Genomic DNA, 19,874 nt, shown 5'->3' with positions numbered 1-19,874 from the left:
CCTATGCCTCTTAGTAGGGCTGTTAATCAAAGCTTTTAAGTTATGGATTTCTACCTAAACCATCATGTTTTATTTTTCTGGAAAGTAATTTATTTGGAGGGGGGTTAGTTTAATAAACTAAATAAACCATTTGCATTATTAATGGAAGAATATTGCTTCCAGTTCTTTTCTGCATTGGAAAAAATCTTTCTGTTTTTAGTTGAAATTGAGGTGAAAGATCTCACTGTAAATAAAGAATTTTTGACTCTTATTAATGATTGCAAGATTGTAAACACTTCAGCACCTTTGCTCATGTTAGAGTACACTTAAGAAAAGAACCTTTAGAAATAAGCAGGCAAAACCTTAGTTTCTAAAACTAAGGACTAAAACTAATAGACTTTATTCCTATGACCTAGAGGTACAGAATTAAAGCAGCTTTGGGAGATGTAAAGAGTTCTCCTTCATCTTTTTATTTAAATTTGAATTAAGATGACAACATTCATGAGTAAAAGGGATATTTTAAAAAGTATTGTTACCAAAATTTGTCAAAAAACAAATAATTCTGAAATACATAAAGTGAAAGTTAAAGGATTCTTTCTTCCACTTGTTAATTATCACAGAGTGTATCTTACTAGACTTTACTCCATGTACACAGTCATAAATAACGTCTCTTTTATATCACCTCTTTTATTTAGTTTTTCTTTTTTAAAGTTTTTCCTTTTAAAAATAAATTCTGTTTCGGGGGAACTCTAAATACCAGTATTTTCCAACAGAACTTCCTCAACAATTTTCAAACTGCCAAAGAAGCTTTGAGCACAGCTACAGTCCAGGCTGCAGAAAGAGCTGCTTCCAGCATGAAAGACTTGGCTGAAAAGAGCTTCCGCCTTTTGATGGATATCAATTTGAAAGCACCAGTTATTATCATTCCTCAGTCTTCAGTATCGCCTAATGCTGTTATAGCAGATCTGGGTTTAATCAAAGTTGAAAACCAATTTAGTGTAGTTTCTGTGGAACAGTATTCTCTTCCCCCAGTCATTGATAAAATGAACATCCAACTCACTCAGCTGAAGCTGTCCAGGTATAAATATATAATCCAATGGCGAATTGCTTACTAGAAATAGAATTTTCATAAAATCTTTGCCAGGGGTAAAACACTCTAGTGATTTATGGTTCTTATTGCTTATTTCTTCTAATTATGAAACCTTGACTGTTGGTTTTTGGTTAGTGGTTTATAATGGTGGATCTCATAGAATCTACATCTTGTCTTACTAAATTTATAACATGTTTTTTTTTTTTAAGTAGGTGTTTTTTTTTTAAATTAATTAATTTATTTATTTATTTTGGGCCGTGTCGGGTCTTCATTTCTGTGCGAGGGCTTTCTCTAGTTGTGGCAAGTGGGGGCCACTCTTCATCGCAGTGCGCGGGCCTCTCACTATTGCGGCCTCTCCCATTGCGGAGCACAGGCTCCAAACGCGCAGGCTCAGTAGTTGTGGCTCACAGGCCTAGTTGCTCCACGGCATGTGGGATCCTCCCAGACCAGGGCTCGAACCCGTGTCCCCTGCATTAGCAGGCAGACTCTCAACCAGTGCGCCACCAGGGAAGCCCCTATAACATGTTTTTTTCACTCTATAAAAATTTCCTATTATAAAATTATAGTTTACTCAGTAATACTTAATTTAGATTTATTTTTATTTATTTGCTCTGCACATAGCTATTTTCATTTCTGTACAGAGACAAAGACTTCTTAAAATGTAATATAATTTAAGATTTATTTCTCATTTCCAAACCTTGTCACATTTAGGAATTTTCAGTAAGATATCTAATGGATTATCAAATCCAAATGGGAAAGTGTTTGCTCTGTTGAATGACAAGAGTAAGTTATTTGGTGGTTCAAATGTTTGTTGGCAGGCAGGCTAGATATGACTGTTATAATATGCTTGTTTAACTTCTAGGTTTGGTGAGTTTTTCCCTTTGAGTTTGGAGAAGTACTAATAAGAGAGTATCACTTTCTTTGTCCTCCAATTTTAGGAGGAGGTAACATTTGTTTGTATGACGTTGGACTAGTTGCTATTAAATATCTTTGTGAAAGATAGTAAATAGTGTAATAGTCATGCTTCATAAAATTTGTCCCTTTGAAATCAGCATTACATAGGCTTTTACATAGCTCTGCATATAAACTTGAATTATTCTGATGCAGATTGATTTGTGAAAAGAAACATGTTCTAAAAGAACTCTGATAGCAGCCTTTAGTGTTTAGAAAAATGCTCTGTGGAAACTGTTACCCAGTATGATAGTCTTCATTTTAAAATGTAGATTTTAGAAATGTAAAATAAATTCTTATTTATCTTTCAGAACAATTTTGCAGGCTGGCTTACCACAGCATGACATTGGAATTTTAAAACCAGTCAACATGCTTTTATCCATACAGCGAAATTTAGCAGCATCATGGTATGTGAAAATTCCAGGGATGGAGATAAAAGGAAAACTAAAACCTATGCAGGTAAGTATATGTATAAAATACATGAAAATTGCTAGATAGGCTTTTATCGTTGATCACAGTGTAGTAGTTCAGGAGGACATCAGAAGCGATAATACATTTAAAGGGAATGCTTTGTTAACTGGAAATGAAGTTATCCTAGTTTCCCACACTTTTCTTTTTTTCACATTAATTGGATATTTGGTAAAACCAAGCAAGAACTCTGAGGTTAAAAGCTATGGAGTCGGGCTTCCCTGGTGGCGCAGTGGTTGAGAGTCCGCCTGGCGATGCAGGGGACACGGGTTCGTGCCCCGGTCTGGGAAGATCCCACATGCCGCGGAGCGGCTGGGCCCGTGAGCCATGGCCGTTGAGCCTGAGTGTCCGGAGCCTGTGCTCCGCAACGGGAGAGGCCACAACAGTGAGAGGCCCGCGTAATGCAAAAAAAAAAAAAAAAAAAAAAAAAAAAAAAAAAAGCTATGGAGTCTACAGAAAATATTATTAGTAATTTTAGAAAATTCTATTAAAGTTTTAAGGCAGTTAAATTATAAGACACTGTAAAGTGATATTTAGATACCACATTCAAAGCACCTTGGTAGTATTTTTAATGTATAGAAGCACTCTTTTATAGAAAAGTGGACATTTTCAATAAGTGAATATGTTTATTTGGTAAGCATATAAACTGCAATACTTTTTTTTTAACATCTTTATTGGAGTATAATTGCTTTACAATGGTGTGTTAGTTTCTGCTTTATAACAAAGTGAATCAGCTATAAGTATACATACATCCCCCTATCTCCTCCCTCTTGTGTCTCCCTCCCACCCTCCCAGTCCCCCCCCCACCCCGGGTGGTCACAAAGCACCAAGTAAACAGCAATATTTTTAATACTGTAGTTAGCAGGTCATATGTAGGCTCACAGGAAGAGATGATACTGGTCGAAGATGGTCATGGAAGTGTAGGAATCTTACGGTTCTTGTGCGCCTGTGGGTGAAACTGTTGAAGCCAAACAGTAGGGGATAGGGAAAGGGAGGGGGTGGCTAAACAGAATATGTGAAAGACAAATAAAAATTTAGTAGTTTAGTGGGTTTTGATGTCTGTGATTATTTCAGAGTTCTAAGATTAAACAAGAAGGGTCAAAGGAGCAGAGTCTTACTAGGGAAGATGTTAAAATTGAAGTTTGTTGTAGGAATGAAAGATCCCTATCTGTAGTATGAGTAGATACGATATATGAGGAAGAACATCTGTTCAGGGTATTGATAGAGACTTTTCTATTCCGGAATATGAGACTGTTCTCTTAAATTCTCCCTTGCTAAGGTTAGCTCTCAGAACTAATATTTGATCCTTTTCAAATACTAGGAGGTGGTGAAGTTAGCTGTTCTTCAGGCAGCTATGATATCTTGGTTGGTGTCACAACTGGGAATGAATATACAAAGAAGTCCTAGGGAGTTAAAGTGGCATCTGTTATCTAAGGACTGGGGCTTGGAGCAAATAAGAAATCACTGGTCATTGTCTCTTGCTAAAATATCTCCCCAGTTTCATTTAGGCTGGGAATCAGGCAATTTCCTTGGTGATAGGGACCTAATTTGGGGGACATAGGGAACTCTGATGTTCAGAAGAAAAGGTGCTGTGAATGTATCTGTGTGAATTTGTGTTTAGGTCCTTGAAAAAGGCCTTTTGGACCACTATGTGTGTAGGGGAAGTGTACAAAAGATGGAAGGATTAAAAGGTTTAATGGATCTTAGCAGCCAGTAGCATCTTTGTTTGTTCTAGCAGCTTCATGTTGTTGTGTAGCCACCCATGAGGTAGATGATATTATTCCTATCTTAAAGATTAAGAAACTTGAGTTAGGGACTTCCCTGGTGGCGCAGTGGTTAAGAGTCCGCCTGCCAATGCAGGGGACACGGGTTTGAGCCCTGGTCCGGGAAGATCCCACATGCCGCGGAGCAACTAAGCCTGTGTGCCACAACTACTGAGCCTGCGCTCTAGAGCCTGTGAGCCGCAACTACTGAAGCCTGTGCGCCTGGAGCCGGTGCTCTGCGGGAGAGGCCACCGCAGTGAGAAGCTCACGCACCACGAAGAGTATCCCCCGCTCACCCCAACTAGGGAAGGCCCGTGCGCAGCAATGAAGACCCAATGCAGCCAAAGATAAATAAATTTAAAAAAAAAAAAGAGCTGCATTGCAGGAGAGCATCTTTTTCCTTCTTGGTGGAGACTGGAAACTGAACAGCATTCTTCCTGTATTGAGCTTGGAGGAGAGTAAATAATGTGGAGGAAAAATCCAGTAGTGGATGAAGAGAGAGAAGCAGAATGGAGATGAGGAACTAGGGAGAGGGGAGAGGGACACAGGTCCAGGAACAGGACAAGATAGATAGTAGCAGTTAAGGCAGGAAGAAGGGAGTACCGGAAGTAGGGACTTGGATATGAGTGGAGGCAGATGCGTGTTTACACACAGGAGTAATGTCTAATACTGTACAAGATGAAATACTTTTATCCTGGTATTCATGGTCACAACTTGCTTTTTTTTTTTTTAGTTAGATGTACAATTAGTTAATTTGAAGGACCATAAATTAAGACATAGATATTATATTTTGCATTTTTTATTACTTTGTATTAACAACAGCCTATTGTTGCTTTCTAGGTTGCTCTCAGTAAAGATGACTTAACAGTTTTAATGAAAATTTTGGTAGAGAATCTTGGAGAAGCTTCTTCACAGCCAAGCCCTACACAGTCTACCCAGGAGGCTATAAGAGTAAGAAAAGACGTTTCCAGTAGACCTGACCACCTCAAAGGTATAAACTGATGGTGATTTTTGCTTTGATTATAGAGAAAAATTAGTATTAATGCCATATTTAGTGTTGTTTTTAGTTGTCCAGCATAATGTGGTGTGAATGATCCAGCCTTTTATTGTATTATTTACTGTGGAAAATCAGCTGAGGCTGCCTTGAAGCTCCCAGGGGAAGGAGATAGGCTCATTGCTCTAAAGGGAGGGCCCACCTCTTATCGCCTGCATGATGCATATTTGCCCTTTATTTGTGAAAGGTGAATTTGTCCAATTCAGGGGGCACTGAGGGGGTGTACTTTGAGAAAAAGCAAAGTAGGCATGTAGCATAATAAGGTCCCAAACTAATTGAGAGAAAAGGACCTTGGTGTCATACTCAGATGACTGGTCCATAAAAAAGGAAGGTATTCTTGTTTAGTAACAGCATTACTTATCTGGCTTCACTGGGGAGTGTGATATAGTCAGATACATAAGGGAGTTTCCCAGATTATTAAAATTGAATTTTTCAAAAGCACTGAACCTTTTAAATTCAGCCATTTTTAAAAGATAATTTTTCTAAAATATAAGGTTTCTTTCTGCTTTCTTGAACAATTATATAGAATAATTTTATAATTGCACTCTTTTCATCATTTAAAATCATTATGTGAATATCATATGTTTTATTTTAGACTGTGAATAGGTTAATATTTCCATGGCTAAAAAGAGATGAAGTGTTCCTTGTCCATATAATAAATGGCCCCAGACTGCTGTGCTTTTATAATTCTCAGGTCATCAGCTGTTACTTATGACAACAGTCGGTAAAACTGTCAGTTAATAACACTGTACCAGCACTGCTTCACCTATAGTTAGGTCTGGTGTGGTTTTTTTGTTTGTTTTTTGTTTTTTTTGCGGTACGCAGGGCTCTCACTGTTGTGGCCTCTCGCGTTGCAGAGCACAGGCTCTGACACGCAGGCTCAGCGGCCATGGCTCACGGGCCCAGCCGCTCTGCGGCATGTGGGATCTTCCTGGACCGGGGCACGAACCCGTGTCCCCTGCATCAGCAGGCGGACTCTCAACCACTGCACCACCAGGGAAGCCCCGGTCTGGTGTGTTTTGAAATCACAAAATAAATGACTAGAGCAGTGTGAAAAATAAGGTTTTTCGTTCAGGATAGTTATGAGTACTACATGAGTTTAGTGAGGTCAGCATCTTCTCCCAGGTTAAGTTCATGCCACTGTATAGACAAATGCTAGATAAGTAGGCTGTAGCTCAGGTTAGACAGGAACTATGTACACATGAATAAACTGTAGCAGGCAAGCTTTATGTGATTAAGGATCTCATTATGTTCAGCTATGGTCAATTCGTGTCTCTGGTTCAGGCTATACAGTTAATGTGGTACTTGGGAAAACTTGTGAGTTCAGATGGAAAAGCTACAAAGATGATGAAGATTGGAATGTAAATTATTTTCAAGAAAGGTAAAGGAAAAAACCCTAGAGCTTTCCAACTTGGAGAAGCCTTTATCTGATTAAAGTTATGCAGTGTTTGCTCTTCCAGTAACTTGTACAGTAAGAATAGACTTTCCTATAAATGACCAAAAGAATAGAATCAATCTCCAAAAGAGATTGCAGAATGACTTTGTACGAGTGATTGAAAGCAATATCTATTGTTCTTTGTCTAAAAAGTTTCTGCCTAAAGATGAGGGGAGAGACTGAATTATTTGTCGAGGTCTCTTTCACCTCAGAATTCCGAAGTTTCCCTGTCCCAAATTATATTTGAGCTCTCCTCGACTCTGCTTTTGAATTACATTCTGTTCTTCTTGTAAAGGTAATGGATTGGGTGATATAGGTAATTAAAGATAGTGAGACATGAACTACACTAGCAGAGGATCTTTTACTGACTGGCTGTCTGTTGTAGGACAAAGTATTTTACTTTTCTCTACCTCCAATTTCATAATCTCTTGAGAATGGCTTGTAACCAGTTAAGTGAAATGCTTTGATAATTATAAACTATTATGAAGTAGTCTTGCTCTGGATGGGCTTTTTTTAAAAAGTTGTCTCGATACTCTTTGCAAGACCCTCTCTCTTTTTATTTTTAATGTAGATAGTCTGTCTGGCTCTGTCACTTTGCCTTGTATTAAATATATGGAATACATGCCATTTTTGTTAATTGTCTCATAATGATTTAAAGAATCCTTGAAAATATGATATAAATTTAGAATCTTAGCTTTTAAAATATGTATAAAATCATATACATACTTAAAAGCTTTTTAATTTTCATATTTATGTTTGAACCATCAGAACAAGAAGATGGGACAGACTCAAAGCTTTCTTTGGACCAGAATGTCACTCTCCAGTTTGACTTTCACTTTGAATCTCTTTCTATTATACTTTATAACAATGATCCCCACCAGGTATGTAGTTAATGTCTGCATCTAGGAATATGTCTTTAGCTCTTGATATTCAATTTTAGAATGTTGTCATTTTTTGATGTGACTTTTCTTCTCAAAATTGATGTGTCTATTAAATTCTATTTGGCTTAGAGAATATGCATTGGTCTTGCTCTCTGTTTTCACTTTGTAGTGTTTTTATTTTATTAAATATTTTATTTGTTTATTTTTATTTTTGGCTGTGTCAGGTCTTCATTGTGGCATGCAGGATCTTTTTGTTGCAGCACACGGGCTCTTGCAGCGCGTGGGCTTCTCTCTAGTTGTGGTATGGGGGTTTTCTCTTCTCTAGTTTTGGCGCACAGGCTCCAGGGCACGTGGGCTCTGTAGTTGTGGCACACGGGGTCCAGAGCGTGTGGGATGTGTAGTTTGTGGCATGCAGGCTCTTTCGTTGAGGCGTGTGGGCTCAGTAGTTGAGGCGCGTGGGCTTAGGTGCCCTGTGGCATGTGGGATCTTAGTTCCCCGACCAGGGATCGAACCTGCGTCCCCTGCATTGGAAGGCGGATTCTTTACCACTGGACCACCAGGGAAGTCCCAGTGTTTTTAATCTTACTAGGCCAAGGAAAAGTTCTTACTTTTTTCCAAGTAATATCAGCACTAAAACACAACCTATCTCTAGGAGAAGAATTTTATATATGAGTAATTAATTTTATGTACAATTTTATTACATAGCTAGATATATATGCATATTTAACTAAGGAAAATAATTTAGTAGTGGCTTTGGAACCTTAGAGGATTATTTTTAAATTCATGATTATCCATTATATATAAGCATTAATTATGTTTCTCTTGAATAAATTTTATATGTAGTAGATACATTTTAAGGGTACTGATGAGTGAATTGAGGAACCAGGGTCTAGTGCCATTATGATTTGAACCACATAATGTGTAATTGATATTTTAGAAAGCTATTTTTTTATTATATAGGTAGTGTCTTCTAATAAATGTTTTTGATTATATCAATTAATATCTCATAATACTCATACATATAGTACCCATAATATGCAGTGATTATAAGTATTATATCTGTTGTTTATGTCCATTTATATGTTTTCTTATGTTTCATATTGTTTTCTAAACGTTATCCAATATTCATATATTGTTGTTGTTGGGCCTTGGGCTAGTGTCTGTCATTGGTGCAATGGACTGCCTTAATTTCATTTTTTTTTCCAAATTTTATTGAAGTATGGATGATTTACAGTATTATGTTAATTTCTGCTGTATATCAAAGTGATTCAGTTATATATACATATATTCTTTTTTTATATTCTTTTCCATTATAGTATATCACAGGATATTGAATATAGTTCCCTGTGCTATACAGTAGGACTGTGTTGTTTATCCATCCTATATATACTAGTTTGCATCTGCTAATCCCAAACTCCCAATCCTTCCCTCCCCCTTGACAACCAGAAGTGTGTTCTCTTCATCTATGAGTCTGTTTGTGTTTCGTAGATATGTTCATTTGTGTCATACTTTAGATTCCACATCTAAGTGATATCGTATGGTATTTGTCTTTCTCTTTCTGACTTACTTTGCTTAGTATGATAACCTGCAGGTCTATCCATGTTGCTGCAAATGGCATTATTTCATTCTTTTTATGGCTGAGGAGTATTCCATTGTATACATGTACCACATCTTCTTTATCCATTCATCTGTTGATGGACATTGAGGTTGTTTCCTTGTCTTGGCTATTGTGAATTGAATAGTGCTGCTGTGAACATAGGGGTGCATGTATCTTTTCAAATTATATTTTTGTCTGAATATATGCCCAGGAGTGGGATTGCTGGATCATATGGCAACTCTATTTTTAGTTTTTTGAGGAACATCTATACTGTTTTCCATAGTGGCTGCGCCAATTTCCATTCCCACTAACAGTGTAGGAGGGTTCCCTTTTCTCCACACCCCCTCCAGCATTTGTTATTTGTAGACATTTTAATGTTGGCCATTCTGACTGGTGTGAGGTGCCTGCCTTAATTTCTGATGTTTAATGTTAAGAAAAAGATCAGAAAATGATGTAATGGAAAATGAACAGTTAAATGGGTTCTTCATTTCAGTTAAGGTACTATCATTCTACTGGTTTCTCAGACTTAGAATCATGGTGTCTTCTTTTACTTCCTTCTTTGTAGACCTTCTTTATTCATTTAGATAGAGTACTGTCAGTTTTTTCTTTGAGTGAACATTTGTTCTTTCCTGGCAGTTTTCACTGCTGCTTTATTTGAAACTTCTTAGCTCACACAGTACTGCAGTGGCTTCCTTGTTTGTTGCTCTTTTTCCTTTCATCCATCCTAGACATTGGCACAAGTCAGTTTCCTCAGTTAATCTTATGTAGCTGTTTACAACTTCCCATTCTACTTAGAAAGCATTCAGTGTTATGTTATGTGAATTTTAACTTATTAGAAAAATTCATTGGCTCCAAATTGTCTACATCAGTAACCATATCACAAACGCTATTATATTGTGATAAGTAGACGTTTACTGGTCATTTCTATTAATAGTTACAGATCACAAGTTTGTGAATTATTTGCATTTTTATAAATTAAAGGCATTCCAAGTTTTCCAATAATAATTTCATTCTGACCCACTTACATGCATTGTACTCTTTTGAGTGAGAGAAGATAGGGAGTTATAACCAGTGTGCCAAGAACTGTGCATCACCAGTACCCTCATATCAATGCCATGGTCTGTAGTGAGCAATTATGACTGAACTGATCATCTTTACTTCCCCGAATTTTTGGGTTTTTTTTTTTTTTTGGTTGGTTGGTTACAAAGATTGAGGTCCTTTTTCCTTAAAGTTTAAATATTTGGTTTAGGATCTGAGACCACGATTAGACCTCCACATTTCTTTCCAGACATCATTCTTTTATTGGAATATTTAAGCCTAAGATGCCAGTCTGTACCTTTTGCCCTCAGAGCATCTTGAATTGTTTGCTCATGTTTTTTCCCCATCTAGAATGTCTTCTACCCCTCATAGCCTATCTGATTCCACTCAGTCTCTCAAGCTCAGTTAGTTCTCAACCTTCTTCATGAATTTTTCCCAGCCCACAATGATCTCTTTGACCCTAAGAGCTTTTGCTGTTTATATTCTTTACCTAATCACTTAATATCCTTTGTGGCATATGGGAAGATATAAGTATGAATAAATAAGTGACGATATATCATTTTTTAATTATTTACAACTTACAGCATCTCCTTGGGATGTTCCTTGTAATGTATTTCTATTGTATTTTTTCAGTTAGAGTATAAGCTCACTGAGATCACCTACCATGCCTTATCCTTTCTCATAAAGCCACTAGTTCCTCTCACAGAGTGTTTTACAGAAGAGCTCATTAAATATTGGGTTGGCCAAAAAGTTCGTTTGGTTTTAAATAAAAATAAAAGACCGTTTTCATTTTCACCAAGAAGCTTTATTGAACAATGTATTCATTAACCAAGCGAACATTTTGGCCAACCCAATATTTGTAAGTTAGCATGATTGATTGACAGTTTCCTGGGGTTTTTTTATTTTCATTGAATTGTAAATTAGAAATTTTTATGTATTAACCCTTGTTGAAGATCAGCACACACACTTATATATTTATTTGTATGTGCGTATACAGTCACAAACATGCATATTATTCTTTGTTCCAGTTTTAATGCCCATACTTTAAAAATTTGTGGTATGGATTTGCTTTTAACCTCTGAGTTAAGAAATATGTTTAAAAGTAATTACATAACACCTGAAGATAACTGATTCTTTTGCTTGAAAAATACACCACAGGAATCCAAACTTTCATTTCATAATGACAGTTTCCGGCTTGGTGAACTCAGACTACATCTTATGGCCTCTTCAGGGAAGATGTTTAAGGATGGCTCAATGAATGTCACTATTAAACTTAAGACATGCACCCTTGATGATCTCAGAGAAGGAATTGAGAGAGCAACATCAAGGTTTGTCATCTCTGAATTTGCCGCACGTTATATAAGGTTGACATTGCACTTGGCCTTGCTACCAGGCATTGATTGCTCAGCTTAAGTCAGAAGGCGTCTTTTGATCATCCTTTCTGGGATTCTGTTCCTTGGGATTATCAAAAGACGTCTTTGGTCATGTTTCAGTTTGAAGTGCATCAAGAAGTAGTGCTAATTTCAGGTTCAGTTGCTTTAAAGTTTGAATAAAAGGAAGTTAATAATAAAATAGAGTATTGTCTTAAAAGTGGGAACTAAGAAACTGTAAGAATTTTAATAGTTAAATCCACATGGGGTGGTTGATTGGTGATATATTTTTCTAAATTGTTCACAGTAGGCAGAATCTTTTTTTCAAAAAAGCCTTAAAGTTATGGGTCTTTCTTTTGTTTTATTTTGTCTATATATTTTAAAACAGTTTTGTGAAATTTCTTTAAAAGTTTTAGTAGATCAACTATACTTAAAAAAAGACCCTACAGGATTAAAAATAAAAATGGAATCCCTAATTTTCACATTATCAACTCATTTTTGAAAGATTAATTTATATCACCCTACTATAAAGTGAGAAACATGCAACTTCAATAGCCTAATTATATTTTTATTCCTTTCCCAAATAATGAGATGCATAATATTTTTGTCCTTGTTGTTTTTTGGAGAAAAACTATTCTGCTACTTGAAGTTGGACCCGTTGAATATGTATTGAATACTTCTGAGCCCTTTGTTTTTCTAAGAGATGAATAAATGAGGAAAGAGTGCTATCATGCAACCAGCTTTTCTGATTTGCAAATTTCATGTCTTGGGGTAGCAATCTAGGCAAGGGTGATAAAGGCCATCCTTCTGTTTCATAGCCTGCTCTTTGCAGTGCACATGAGGATGTGTGGGAATTATTATATCATTGCAGACGCTTGATGAACACTGCCTGATTTGAATTACATTGAATAATTTGGGAGTCAGTTGTATAGGATGATCTTTGGAAACAAATTCTTTCAGGGAGGTTTTATTTTGTAAAATAATATAAAGAGGTTGTCTTTTAAATTTTGTGGGACCACATTAATGTGTTTTGTTAATTGCCAAACTTGTTTTCAGCAGTCATTGATTTGTTTTTCTAATATTGCATTATAATTATAAAATATTCTATAATTACTTATTATCATGAACCTTGCTGTGGAGATTAGGAGACCATGTCTTGGTTGCTGATTGGCTAATTAGACTCGAGTTAACACTGATCTTTTTTCTATTCACAGATTGGAAACTGAAAGGTGAAAGAAAAATTATTAAAATGTATAGGAAAATTTTCATCTTTTTAGTTCTTTTAGAAGAAATAAAATAACGTATATATTTTTTCAGAATGATTGATAAGAAGAATGGCCAAGATAACAACAGTTCCATGATTGACATAAGTTACACACAAGACAAGAATGGAAGTCATATTGATGCTGTTCTTGACAAGCTGTATGTTTGTGCCAGTGTGGAATTTCTGATGACTGTGGCAGATTTCTTTATCAAAGCTGTACCTCAGAGTCCAGAAAATATGGCTAAAGAATCACAGATTCCACTGCGACAGACTGCCTTAGCAAAAATCAAGATGGAGAAAGGTTAGCAGAATTTATCTGTCAACTTGTATATTTTACCAAAATTACAAACTGGAAAAAAGAGAAATGGAGAACTTAAGAATGTAAAATTACTCTTTCAAATTTAAATGTATTCAGCAGAAAAACCTTAGTAAGCATAGATTTTTTTAAGAGAGAGGTGGAATAAAAATATGTATCGGATCAGGCACCAGGAAACCTCTGCTGTGGTTCCAACTCTGCCATTAACATTTCTTTACCCATCCAGAAATACAGCCTGTTTTATAAAAAGGGAATCTTTTATTCAAAGAAAATATTTGGAAGAATTAAATCATATTGAAGAGCAATTAAACAGCTGAAAGCAGAGGGTGGAAATATTGGAGGATCCAGCATGACACCCCTGGACATCACCTTAGATTCCTTAAACTTAGCAGAGGGTTTGCACAAGTCTGGTCTCCGTGTATGCTGGTGCCACTCCCTGACCCATAAACCATTTATTCCAGCATTGCCAAGTAGATCAGTGATTTTCTCTGTTAAATTGTGATTGTCTGAGGTCAGTCATTTTTCTCTCTAATGTGCAACTCAGCAAGATTGGAAAACTGCCGTTTACTGGCAAGGTCAGAATTTTATTTTTCCATTTACCTTTCTTAAACAGTAATCATGTGATATCTCTGTATTCATATATGCATGTAATTTGTTTGTACTATAGATTGTATGACACTAACTGTAGACTTAAGGTTGAAATCAAGGCAGACAAGTAATAATGGCCTGTGTACGTATCAGGGTTTCCTGTCCTCTTCCTGATACTCCCCTCGCCTGTTTTCCCTTCCTTGCTCCTGCAGCATAACATAGGACACACTCAGACGTATACACACATGCATCGCATATATGCGTTAATTCTGACAAAAAGAACTTCAAAACAAGATGATTTCTGCTAGGTCAAAGTGAGAATGATCTTCTTAACAACAGATTGCATTATCCCACGTAATCAACATTTGTTAATAATCATTTATCGTCAGTCTTTACCGATCAGTTGTTAATATTGTTACTTTCACCATATCCATAATAGCAGGATATTACAAGCAACTTAGCAACTTACAGATAACATGTACCCAAGTGACAAGATTTACTTTACTAGAACTTTTATGGTTCTTATTTTTGTTTCTTCAGATGACTCTGTGAGACCAAATATGACTTTAAACGCCAAGATCACAGATCCAGAGGTGGTGTTTGTTGCCAACCTGACAAAGGCTGATGCTCCTGCTCTGACAGCCTCATTCTGGTGTAACCTCTGTCTATCGACATCCAAACTCGAACAGATAATGAAAGCTTCTGTGAGAGACCTTAAAGTGCTTGCTTGCCCTTTTCTCAGAGAGAAGAGAAGAGAAAACATTACCACAGTAAGAATTACCTTGTATTCTAAGCTTGGATTGAAGGATGGCAGATATGGTTGATTCATAGAATCCCAGAATGTGAGAGCTCTGTAGGACTTCAGAGAGTATTTACTCCAGCTTGAGATTTTACAGATAAGGATGTTGAGTCCCAGAGATGTTAAATGATTTAGCCATGTCTGTAGTGACAGAACTGTAGACCGTCTCCAGACTCATTTTCATTATACTGTCTTTTGCTGAACAGTATTTGAAGTTTAGTACAAAGCAACATTCCTTTTCAGCTGTTGCTTTTGTTCACCACAGTATATCCAATGAGTGAGTGGATGAATGAACGAAAAAGTTCATTAGTCATGTGCCCAAAAGAGATTATGTTTTGCTTTATTACAAATTAACTTCAGTTGTGCTTTCACATTATAGTTGAAAAATATGGTTTTAGTTAATTAAATTTATTACTGTACCAAATGTTTTTTAATGTTAAATTGATAATTTTATGTTATAGAGCATCATTATATAATGTGACTCATTTGCAGTGTTATTTTAAATTAAAAAAAATTCATGGACAAAGTGACTTGCATAAAGAAGTGCAGTGCTAGGCTTAATCTATACTGTATCATGAAACATTCTTTTTAGCAGGATCATCTTTTTTTTTTTTGGTTGCACCGGGTCTTAGTTGTGGCATGCATGTGGGATCTAGTTCCCTGACCAGGGACCCCCTGCGTTGGGAGTGCAGAGTCCTATCCACTGCGCCACAGGGGAAGTCCCAGGATCATCTTCTTTTGACATGTCACAGAAAGCTTATATTAATCATTCTATTTAAAGCTCATCCTACTTTTTTAAAAATGAAAGTTATGCATACTAGTTCCCCCATTCAGTTCAGGTGCATTTTATTTGTTTCTTTAATGGTATTTAATAACATAGCCTTCATGGTTTTAATAAATCGTCAAATTTGAAGATTTGAAATCTATTCTAATAAGGACCTTACAGGAAATTCAAGACTGACCTGTTGTTAATCATCTGGAAGCTGTTCATTTACCTACCTTACTATAGTCTTTTTAAAAGGTGTTAACAGAACTGTTTGTTTAGAATAACATTTTCAAGTGATTTAGTGACCATAAAAATTATAATGAAATACCATTTCCATTTCCTCATTTACCTCTTTGCAAATGTAAGACCTTAACCATAGTCCTTAGCTCGTTTTTGTAGATATCTTAAAAGTGTATTTTACATAGGGCATCATTTAAAAGACATTTTAGCAAAAGGAAACATTTTAAACTTCTAATAGTAAATGTGCATTACTACTTAAGAATTTGGCATAAAGGAATTCATCAGAACCGCTTAAAGTCCTTTCCAACGGTCATAGACTTGTTATACTTTGGAGGAGCCCTCACAAGAGATTCTCAGCTAATTTAATTTGCCTTTTAGCTTCTAGTTGTAGACTATAGTTAAAGATCTCAAATTAAGTTAAGACATGTTCATAAGTAAATTTCATTTATTTGTTTCTAGGTCTTACAGCCCTGTTCTCTATTTATGAAAAAATGTACATGGGCTTCAGGAAAAGAAGATATAAATATTGAAGTTGAAGAATTTATAATTAAGGTTAGTGCCTATCATATTATTTGGGTGAAGATCAATTCTTTTTTTTTTTTAATTAATTAATTAATTTATTTATTTTTGGCTGCATTGGGTCTTCGTTGCTGCATGCGGGCTTTCTCTAGTTGCAGCGAGCGGGGACTACTCTTCCTTGCGGTGCGCAGACTTCTCATTGCAGTGGCTTCTCTTGTTGCAGAGCATGGGCTCTAGGCACGCGGGCTTCCGTAGTTGTGGCACACGGGCTCAGTAGTGGCTCAGGGGCTCTAGAGCACCGGCTCAGCAGTTGTGGCACATGGGCTTAGTTGCTCTGCGGCATGTGGGATCTTCCTGGACCAGGGCTCGAACCCGTGTCCCCTGCATTGGCAGGTGGGTTCTTAACCACTGCGCCACAAGGGAAGTCCCACAATCAATTCTTATTTTTCTTATCTTTTGATGACTCTCACATCTAGAGCATTATGCTAGTCACATAGTTAGTAATCAATAAAAACCTCTAATATTAAAATACATTTTTCTTTAATGCAAATGTTTGTTTCTGTTTTCTTTGAGAGAGTGCAGGTGACTCTTGAGCAACGTGGGGATTAGCAGTGCTTTAACTTTATAGTCAGGCCTCGGTTTATGCGGTTCCTCAGAATCTGCATTCCTCCATGTCTGAGGTTCTACATCTGTGGATTCAAACAGCTGTGGCTCGTGTAGTACCATAGTATTTACTACTGAAAAAAAATCCACATATAAGTGAACCCCCGCAGTTCAAACCCATGTTGCTCAGGGTGAACTGCACTTTTAAATGATCAGGATAGTTTTTATCTAGTATATTTGTGTGTGTGTTGGAGATTGGGTTTGGGTGGTGAGAGCAGAGATGAAGTGGGAAGAGAAGGAAAGGAAGGATGGAGAAATGAGGTTGTTCTTATTTTATTTGCAATGTTATTTTTAGGCTTTTATTTGAGGTGTAGTTTGGTTGAATTTAATAATTATGTGATTAAATGTTTTATTTGTCTTATAAAATATTTATAATGACAGATGTATGCCAGAAATAAATTATTAGAATTTTTTTATCTCTTACATTGGTAGTATTGAAAAAGCAATCTGCTCTCCAAAGTACTTTTCTCTCAATATTTTAAATTACTGGTTTGTCTTAGATGGTATTTTGTTAACAGATTTACTTTTCTACAGACTTAAAATGCTAAATGGGGAGAAAACTTGGATTTGCATGCATTTTGCCTGCAACAGTGGGTTATGGTGCTGAGGGTTTGTTTTTCCATGTCTTTGTATATCACTTTACTTATGTATTGAGCCCACATTTTTTGAGCCTTTACTGTGTATGAAGAATGTCCTGTACAAAGCACTGAGGGTACATGGTCCCTACATTCAAAAAACTTAGTGATATATGTGAGAGAAAGAAGTAAATGAGTGATTACTTTCAGCTTCCAGTGCTAGAGTTGTGCATGAGGTGGTCTTGGGGGTGCAGGCAGGAGCCTCCAGCTCAGACTAGGACATCAGGGGAAGCTTTCTGGAAGTGGGGCTACTTGAACTGAGCTTTGAACATCTGAGGGTGGTTAGATGGAGAGAGAGGGAAAGGGTTACCTAGACAGAACCAACAATATGCATAAAGGCAAAGGCTTGAAAAATCCTTTAAGGACTTGGAGGGTTGATCCCATGTGGATGGGGAGAATGGTGTGGTGGAGTCGTAGGACTGAGAACACTATTATAGGTGACATTAATAAGGCAATGAAGAAAAGGATTCAGTTGACAGGTAAGTTTGGGAAGTACTGCATACTCGCTCCTTCTTTTGGTGATGTAATCATATCTCCTTAGCATATTAAACAAGTAAGGGTTGTGAGAAGTGAACAGTAAAGGAATCCACTTAATTTCTTTAACCCAGTATTGCTGAAACTTTGGGAAACCATGGGTAGCTTAACTGATTAGGCATCAGGTCACAAAGAAGTTTGTGTCCTACGCTAAAGAGAGTTTTAATCTTACCCTGAAAGTTATGGGGAGTTGTTGAAGATTTTAAACATAGGAATGACATGCTCAGATTTGGGTTTTAGAAAAATCACATGGTGGGTGGCCCGAGATGGTGCTGACAGGACATGGAAGACATCATCGTTGCTAAGAACTAAGACACAATGATTGGAATGAGGAGGTGAGCAAAGATACTATCCAAAGATAATAGGAGGTGGAATTTTCAGATCTTAGGGTGAAAGGAGGTCCATGGTGATTCTCAGGTTTCCTATGTCAGTAAGACAAATGAAAACCATGTGTGTATATCTTGATGAGGATCACATACTTTGGTTTAGTTAATGCAGCTGGTTGAAAAATGAAAAATTCAGTTACACTTCTACATTTTTCTGTTCACATAACACTGTTTCACTCTGAATTAACTGATTTAACTTTAGGTTTCAACAATTGACATGCACATTAGTCACTTAATTCTAGAATAACCTGGGCAGAAATCACTGTTTTGAGGTTAGTTGACTTGCCACATGATTTTGTGTGTTCTCTTTTGTTTTCCTCAGTTATTAATTTAATATATTTAAAATTGTAATTAGTTACTTTAAATTTTGTGTGTTATGTATTAATTCTTCTCATCTGCGAAATAATTTATTCTAAATCTTTTTCTCCTTTCTTTTTTAAAGATTTCACCCATAATTCTTAATACTGTGATGACAATAATGGCTGCTCTGTCTCCAAAGACAAAAGAAGATGAATCCAAAGATATATCTAAGGAAACGGAACATCTTTGGGGTGTCAAATCTATTAGTGATTATAACTCTTGGTTTCTTGGTATTGACATGGCCACAGAAATAACAGAAAATTTCAGAGACATTGAAAATCCACCGATAGACGAAAATTGTGCTGTTGTTGTCCAGTCAGTTCAAGTTACCTTAGAATGTGGCCTTGGGCATCGAACTGTACCTCTATTATTGGCAGAGTCTAAGTTTTCAGGAAACATTAAAAATTGGACTTCCCTAATGGCTGTTTCTGCTGACATGACACTAGAGGTATGACCACATGAATTATTACCCACCTTCAGAGGCAACTTCCTTAGACGTACAATGGAGGAATTAAGAAGTGAGCTTTTTTGTGTGCATGACCACAGCAAGTATATATATGAATAGATAATACATTCTAACATTTAATTTATTCATGTATAGTACTATTTATTTGGTCATTACTTTTGTTTGTTTGTTTGTTTTGGTTTTTTTAATTTTTTGCTTTATAACAAATTTAATCAGTTATACATATACATATGTTTCCATATCCCCTCCCTTTTGCGTCTCCCTCCCACTCTCCCTATCCCACCCCTCCAGGCGGTCACAAAGCACCGAGCTGATCTCCCTGTGCTATGCGGCTGCTTCCCACTAGCTATCTACCTTACGTTTGGTAGTGTATATATGTCCATGCCGCTCTTTCACTTTGTCACAGCTTACTCTTCCCTCTCCCCATATCCTCAAGTCCATTCTCTAGTAGGTCTGTGTCTTTATTCCTGTCTTACCCCTATGTTCTTCATGACATTTTTTTTCTTAAATTCCATATATATGTGTTAGCATACAGTATTTGTCTTTCTCTTTCTGACTTACTTCACTCTGTATGACAGACTCTAGGTCTATCCACCTCATTACAAATAGCTCAATTTCATTTCTTTTTATGGCTGAGTAATATTCCATTGTATATATGTGCCACATCTTCTTTATCCATTCATCCGATGATGGACACTTAGGTTGTTTCCAT

General features: G+C 36.6%; 1 protein-coding gene across 2 annotated transcripts in view; it reads left to right on the top strand.

The window, feature by feature from the left end:
* VPS13C (vacuolar protein sorting 13 homolog C) overlaps window positions 1–19,874 on the top strand; it is a 181,591-nt gene that overhangs the window by 111,913 nt on the left and 49,804 nt on the right. For both annotated transcript variants that reach the window (XM_081228757.1, XM_081228756.1), the window contains exons 44-52: window positions 753–1,057; window positions 2,332–2,479; window positions 5,092–5,242; window positions 7,509–7,621; window positions 11,415–11,584; window positions 12,944–13,191; window positions 14,335–14,564; window positions 16,059–16,151; window positions 18,779–19,144. In XM_081228757.1, coding sequence (XP_081084883.1) covers window positions 753–1,057; window positions 2,332–2,479; window positions 5,092–5,242; window positions 7,509–7,621; window positions 11,415–11,584; window positions 12,944–13,191; window positions 14,335–14,564; window positions 16,059–16,151; window positions 18,779–19,144 — 1,824 coding nt within the window. The remainder of the gene's footprint in view (window positions 1–752; window positions 1,058–2,331; window positions 2,480–5,091; window positions 5,243–7,508; window positions 7,622–11,414; window positions 11,585–12,943; window positions 13,192–14,334; window positions 14,565–16,058; window positions 16,152–18,778; window positions 19,145–19,874) is intronic.

This window comes from Mesoplodon bidens, assembly GCF_964165515.1.
Source record: "Mesoplodon bidens genome assembly, chromosome: 3".
Lineage (NCBI taxonomy): Eukaryota > Metazoa > Chordata > Mammalia > Artiodactyla > Ziphiidae > Mesoplodon > Mesoplodon bidens.
Note: the sequence above shows the minus strand (reverse complement) of the source record. Positions and strands in the feature narration are given on the sequence as shown.